Here is a 7,710-nt window from a genome sequence, read left to right on the forward strand (position 1 = left end):
GAAGTTCTTGCGACTTCTCCTCTCATGAATCCACTCATTCATTGTTTCAAGTTGACCAAAGTAAAACAAAAAAGTCATTGAGTTTGTTACATTAAAAATTTAATAAATGTAATCGCACGTTTTTCAGATGCATTTATAAGCAATATTTTCATAACCTCTATTTATGTTTTCTTAAAAAATATGTGCAGCGTTTATTGTTTTCATGGTTTTCACCAGTTTGCATGCATAATAATACTTGGTACTACTTTAAAATAAGGCTCCCCTTATAGATCACTTATAGTTTACAGATGTTATTAATTCATCTGTAAACACATTACAAATCATTAATAAGTGGTTATAATGCAGTGATTAAGTAGAATGTATTATATTCTACAAATATGTTTACAAATTGTGTTTTCAAGTTGATAACTTAGTCTCAAATGTTCTAAATTGCAACTCAACATTAAATATACAGACTGACTATTTGGCAAGAAACCGGTCAGTTTTGTCCCCCCCCCCCCCCCCAATCAATGCATAATAAACACCTATTAATGATTTGTAATGTGTTTACAGATGATTTACAGATGAACTATTTATTAGCGATCTATAAGGGGAACCTTATTGTAAAGTGGTACCTTTTTTAGCTTGCGTTTCCCACATGTGATTGTGAACCGGCTTCATCTGCGTAAAATGTATCTCCAGCAATGTCCGTGTTTGATCTCAAATGTTTTTTGTTATTAATAATATGAAATAGCACTTACCTCATCTCACAGCTAAGATGATAACTTGTTTGATTGTGTAGTTTACTGCAGGGAGTCTGTCCGCAGTAATTTACTGTGGGGATAAAGTTTAAATTTAGTCTTACAGGCTGATATTTTAAATTAGGATTTTAAAAAAAATGTCCTCAAGATACAGTTGCTTGATGTTAAGGGTTTTCTGTTTTAAAACTCTATTGCACAGTTACATCGAGCTAAATTACAGTAGAAAAACCATGGGACACGTCACATAGTGCAATGTTACAGAAGCTGATGGTGAGATTGTACAACACAGAGTGGTGACAGAACAGAGGTCTCCTGGAATGCAGTGCTGAATCATCAGTGAATGTCAGTAGTCTAAACCTGGACACTCCCCATCTAGTCTTTTAGATAGTTGGACATTCCCTATACAAACTCTGTAAACTGCTAGAGAAGCACTTTCTTTTGTTCTTAGTGAGAAGACGGGATCCTGCGTGCCACCTGAATCGCAATGACAACAATTAAGAAGACCTCCTGTCTTGTTCCGGTACCAAAGAAAACTCACCCATCAGTCCTCAATGACTATAGACCTATTGCCCTGACATCCCACATCATGAAGGTCCTAGAGAGACTCCTGTTGGCCCACCTGAGTAAGCAAACAGTAAACCATTAGGACCCCCTTCAGTTTGCTTATCGCTGTGGAGTTGGAGTTGAAGATGCCATCATACACCTGCTTCAACAAACCCACTGTCATCTGAACAAAGCCAGCAGCACTATGAGGATCATGTTCTTTGATTTCTCCAGTGCATTTAACACAATCCAACCTGATTTGCTTTGTCAGAAACTCCAGAAGACTCAGGTGGAGGTCTCAACAATCTCCTGGATCAAAGACTACCTGACAAACAGACCACAGTTTGTGAGACTGAAGGGTTGTGAGTTTAACCAGGCAGTCAGCAGCACAGGAGCACCACAGGGGACTGTACTCTCACCATTCCTTTTCACTCTGTACACCTCAGACTTCCAGTACAAGACAGACTCCTGTCATCTGCAGAAATACTCGGATGATTCTGCAGTCGTGGGGTGGATCAGAGATGGACAAGAAGCTGAGTACAGGAAGGTGGTGGACCACTTTGTGGCATGGTGTGGAAACAATCATCTCATTTTGAACGTGACTAAAACAAAGGAGATGATTGTATATTTTAAGAGAAACAGGAATAAGTCAAAAACTATTTCTATTATGGGAGAAGAAGTGGAGGTGGTGGAGGAGAATAAATACCTCGGTGTTCACCTGGACAACAGACTAGAGTGGAGATGCAACTGTGAAGCCATCTACAAGAAGGGACAGAGCAGACTGTACTTCTTGAGGAAGCTTAGGTCCTTTGGTGTTTGCAGCAAGATGCTGCATATCTTCTATAAGTCTGTTGTGGAAAGTGTGATCTCTTCTACCATCATCTGCTGGGGAAGCAGCATCAGAGCCAGGGACTTAAATAAGCTCAACAAGCTGATAAAGAAGGCTGGCTCTGTTCTGGGGACCCTCTCTGGAACTTCTGGAGATCATTGTGGAAAGACGGATTCTTCATAAAATGAAGAACATTATGGAGAACCCTGAGCATCCTCTTCATGAGACTGTTCTACAACAACAGAGTGTCTTCAGTCAGAGGCTTCTTCAGATCTGCTGTAAGACGGAGCGCTACAGGAGATCCTTCCTGCCCACAGCCATCAGCATCTACGACTCTTTGAAGAAACCTACATAATGAGCTACATTTAATTTCCCTTTGGGATTAATCAAGTATTTTTGAATTGAATTTGAATTAAGGTCCATGCGCATTGTTAGGATTATGAATCCGAGAATATTATTTAATATTAATATTTTATCAAATAATATTTCAGTCTGTTAAGGATTGTCCTGTGAATACCAGCCCAGTAAGGCGATGGTATTAGGACAAAATAGAAAGGTGTGAGACGAGCTCTGACATTATTGAACAGCAAAACTCTGCACACACATGGAATGAATTCACACAATTTCTTAAAATACAAGAATTTATTAACAAAAATAAGTCAACTCAAAGTCAAACATATTTCAATTAACAAACGCTTTACTATGCTGAAACAATCCAACTAAACTACAAAGCAGAATTAAAGAATAGGGAAGACTAATTGGCTATGTACAAAATAAACAAGTTGATCAAAGATGATTGAAACCATGACCAAAAAGAGTGATGCAACATTACCATGCATTGTTTATGTTTGAGAACCAAGGATTATCTTGAAGAATCTGGAAATGAAGTTAAGTTAGTCTTGGAACCAACTTAGGCAATAATCAGCAAACCTTTAGACAACCATTGACAATGCAAGATCAGATAAAATATTATTTTATTAAAATAATGTTTTAAAGAAAGATCTGCTGAATAAAACCAACCTTCTGGATGACTAATTCTCAACGGTGTCTCATTAGCTGCCTTTACTTATTAACATAATATTTAAAGAAATATTATTAAGGGAAATGTTAAAATATTTAAGGGAATATTTTGGAAAAGAGCCAAATCTTTCTGGAGAAATGGGGCTTAATGGTGTTTACTTAGTTATCAAATTTAGTAAAATGATGTTAGGGACACATTATTTACTGAATTCAAAACTAAACCTTTCTGGGTAAATATTATTTGGCAGCAAGCACGTGTCCTTACCTGTTAGCAGTTGAAGCTAACAAAGGAAGCTGATAGCTTAGCACCAGAATCAAACACACACCTTTAAAAATACCATCAATAAAAGGGTTAAAATGCATAAGTGCGGATAGCGCGTTATGATCAATCTTCTGTTTAAAATTACCCTTCAAGTAAAGTTTGTCTCAACTTTAAAACACACAAACACAGAACACAACCTGAACACGTGTGCTGCAGATATTCTGCTAGCACCAAGATAGCTGAGTTCAACAAAACCAAACTTCATAAAATGAAAAACGTTTAGATCATTTAAATCTAAATCACTTCTATATCATTCTGCCCAAACACTTAACCTCATGAACTGTGGTGAGGAACGTTGTCCAGGGCGGTGAAGCTGGAAAAAACATCCACAGTCTTTAAACGGTTAGCTACAGCTAACCTCCTTAGCTGTGGGGAGTGGCGGCTGTTCTGTCGGCCGGCCAAACTGCACGTTACCGTAACCATGGTGATGCGGCTCCTGTTGTCCTTCTCTCAGGCAGGGAAAACCGCTTCACTCGGCTTGTAGAGATAGCGTCTCTACTGGGGACGTCTCCGGGACAGTTTGCTTCTGCAGGCCTCAGAGAGAAACTAAGCAATGCTTATAGCTTAATTTACCCCTTTTATGAATGAATACTGGATTCTTTCAACAGCAATTCATGAGTACTTAACTTAGCGCATATGATCGATGATCGTATGACACCCTTGGATCCAGTTTGAAGAGTTTATGTCTGTTTGCCAGCAAAGAGACATTAGCACGCTTGCCTCCCCTATCCCGATAATCACCGGCGTGGAAGAGGCAGGATGTAGCAAGAGCGGTGCTTTTATTCGGGCAGTGATGTCACAGGAAGTCCGCAGTTATCCCGTTTCCTGGCTGTGTTGGAAGTAGGTTAATGCAATTTATTTTGAAAGTTCCAGAAGAGTTTGTACCGGAGTTTAATGTTGAAATCCATGGCTGGGTCCCAACAGCATTTTTGCATATTTGTAACAATTAGATAGTTTGGGATCCTTCTTCTGAAGCTATCCAAGTGACTGAATACAAAGCAGCTAAATGCTGGTTGGTGAATGAAAAAGATCCACCTACATGATTCTGATTAATTCTTTGCTGTATTGCAATACTTTGTTATATTTTTGTTAAATCATAACACTCCTGAAGTCTTATTTTTGGTTCTGGTGTTTTTATGAATTCCTTGCAAGGCAATGAACTGAGGTTCTGATGCTGGGGGACGCCCCACAACAGAACATTTAGACTTATCCACTTGCAGCTTCAGCATTCTTGAGGTTGGACTACAAAACCATAGTGGGAAATAAAAATGGCGGACTCATGGAATTGGTTAGCTGGAAGTCCATACGTTTGTTTAGCTATTTCCGTGACATAATAGTTCAAAAAATGTAATAGCGGTTAGAGAAAACTGAACAGATTGAAAAATATGACCAAAAAGAAAATAAAGATATCTGTGCAGCACCTGGAGAGACTAAGTTAAACTTTTCTTCATTTCTACAAACTCCAAGTACACAGCAAAATGTATTTAAGGGGTAAAAAAGTGAATTCTGCATGATATGTCCCCTTAAAAACTCAAAAGTTCATGGCAGAAGGACCTAACCTCACAATGGACCCTGCAGAAGTTTGTTAATCTGAGAAACAAAAAAATTTTAAAAATCGGGAATTTTGTTGTGTATTAGTTTTGGCTTTTGGTTATAACATTTTTTTTTCATCCTGTCTTAATTACTCTGTGTTCTTTTCTCTGTTTATCAGTTACCTTTCCTCTGTTTCCTTGATTAGATGCTTCCTCAGCTGCTTCTCATGTCTATTATCCACTCTTGCCAGTAGTTAAAAGCTTGTCAGTTTCCTCACTTCCTTGGCAGATTATCTAAACTCTATCACCTGTATTCTTTTTTTTAACTGTTCCTCAATTTCTGTTAAGCTGGGAATGTACAACATAATTTTTTGCCTATTTTACCAACGATTCCTGGTTAGGAAAGTTCTGCAGCAGTTGTTGTGGACAATTGGGAAGGCAAGATAAATCAAAAATCTGTCAGTATGAGAGGGGGTAAGGACTGGACTCTGCAAGTGTGTGTGTGATACTGACCTGATCTCAGTCAAAGTCAATAAAACATGTTTCATTATTCGAGTATATTTGCTTTCAGAAGTTTTCCTTTTTTTCCTTAGAATCAACTCTGATTTTCATGAAGCTGCAAACTTCCCCCCAATGAAAGGGTTAGACTGTTTCAAAAACACTGATTGGATGATTTGAAATCAGCTGATGCTGTGAACAATTTTATTAGAAAGAAAAACACTAGTCACTTGAAGAGTGCTAGTCAGCTGTCAAATAACAGACACGGTTCTTACCAAGAAATATGAATAATTTTTCAACGATTTCAGTGTTTTTTCTTTCAGGTTTGAACGAAACAAGTCAGAATCAAAAATCAGCTCTCTTCTTTGTCAGTTTGATGTGTTACTGCATAACTCTCCTGGTAAATGTTTCTCTTATTTTGATCATCATCTTGGATAATGCATTTCATGAACCAATGTATATTCTGCTCTGTGCTTTTTGCATTAATGCACTTTTTGGAACAGCAGGTTTCTATCCTAAATTTCTGTGGGATTTACTCTCTCCTGTTCATGTCATCTCTTACTCAGGCTGCCTTTTTCAGGCTCAGGTGTTGTACTCCTTTGCTTGCAGTGATCTGTCCATCCTTGCCCTCATGGCATATGATCGGTATCTGGCTATATGTTGTCCTCTGGAATACCACTCTGTCATGTCAGTGCAAAGAGTCATTAAGCTGGCATGCTTTTTGTGGTTAACATCTTTTTTTATCGTTGCAGTCAATATTTTTCTTACATCAAGACTGAAATTATGCAGACCATATATTAACAGACTTTTCTGTGTGAATTGGAGCATTGTGTCACTGACATGTTTTCCTAATGAAACATCCATGAATAGCATTGTTGCGAACATTACAATAATAATTTATATTGTTCATGGCTTCTTTATTGTATGGTCTTACATGTATATTGTTAAAAGATGTGCCAATTCTATTGAAAACAGGGCAAAGTTTACGCAAACCTGTGTGCCGCATTTAATCTCCTTGTCCACCTTTATTGTGACTATGATGATTGATATTATTAACAATCGACTTAGTTCTAAAGGTTTAACTGAGACTTTGCAAAATTTTATTGCAATGGAATTTGTTGTCATTCCTCCACTTATGAATCCACTCATTTATGGTTTCAAGTTGACCAAAGTTAGAAGCAGAATTATTGATTTTGTTGCTTTTAAATTTAAATAAATTTAAGCATGCAAGTTTCAGATACATTATTAAAAAATGTTTAGATACATTGTCATTACCTTTGCTTTTATGTTTTGTTATTATTTATTGTTTTTCTCCTCATGATAACATTTGTTTTTTTCTTGTTTCACAGAGGTGAGTGTGAAATTCCTGTTTATAATTTGACTTCAGTAATGGACCTGCTTTATCTCAAATGATTTTGCCGGTACTATTTGTCTATTTTGTTAAAGTTTTGAATTTGGTTAATTAGATGATTCTAAAGTAGCAATTTTGTTTAATCATAGTTGTTTAAAAGTAATTTTGTGTTTGTTTGTTTTTACCATGAGCACCTGGGGTATAACTACAGGTCCTTCTCAAAATATTAGCATATTGTGATAAAGTTCATTATTTTCCATAATGTCATGATGAAAATTTAACATTCATATATTTTAGATTCATTGCACACAAACTGAAATATTTCAGGTCTTTTATTGTCTTAATACAGATGATTTTGGCATACAGCTCATGAAAACCCAAAATTCCTATCTCACAAAATTAGCATATAATTAAAAGGGTCTCTAAACGAGCTATGAACCTAATCATCTGAATCAACGAGTTAACTCTAAACACCTGCTAAAGATTCCTGAGGCCTTTAAAACTCCCAGCCTGGTTCATCACTCAAAACCCCAATCATGGGTAAGACTGCCGACCTGACTGCTGTCCAGAAGGCCACTATTGACACCCTCAAGCAAGAGGGTAAGACACAGAAAGAAATTTCTGAACGAATAGGCTGTTCTCAGAGTGCTGTATCAAGGCACCTCAGTGGGAAGTCTGTGGGAAGGAAAAAGTGTGGCAGAAAACGCTGCACAACGAGAAGAGGTGACCGGACCCTGAGGAAGATTGTGGTGAAGGGCCGATTCCAGACCTTGGGGGACCTGCGGAAGCAGTGGACTGAGTCTGGAGTAAAAACATCCAGAGCCACCGTGCACAGGCGTGTGCAGGAAATGGGCTACAGGTGCCACATTCCCCAG

General features: G+C 37.8%; 1 protein-coding gene across 1 annotated transcript; it reads left to right on the top strand.

Annotated features, from left to right (window-relative positions):
• Positions 1-5,767: 5,767 nt before the first annotated feature.
• Positions 5,768-6,700, top strand: LOC124870877 (olfactory receptor 1D2-like). Its single transcript, XM_047369700.1, has one exon. It carries the CDS (start codon positions 5,768-5,770, stop codon positions 6,698-6,700), a length of 933 nt encoding a protein of 310 aa, XP_047225656.1.
• The last annotated feature ends 1,010 nt before the right edge of the window (positions 6,701-7,710 follow it).

The sequence above is a fragment of the Girardinichthys multiradiatus genome, chromosome 7 (genome assembly GCF_021462225.1).
Source record: "Girardinichthys multiradiatus isolate DD_20200921_A chromosome 7, DD_fGirMul_XY1, whole genome shotgun sequence".
NCBI lineage: Eukaryota > Metazoa > Chordata > Actinopteri > Cyprinodontiformes > Goodeidae > Girardinichthys > Girardinichthys multiradiatus.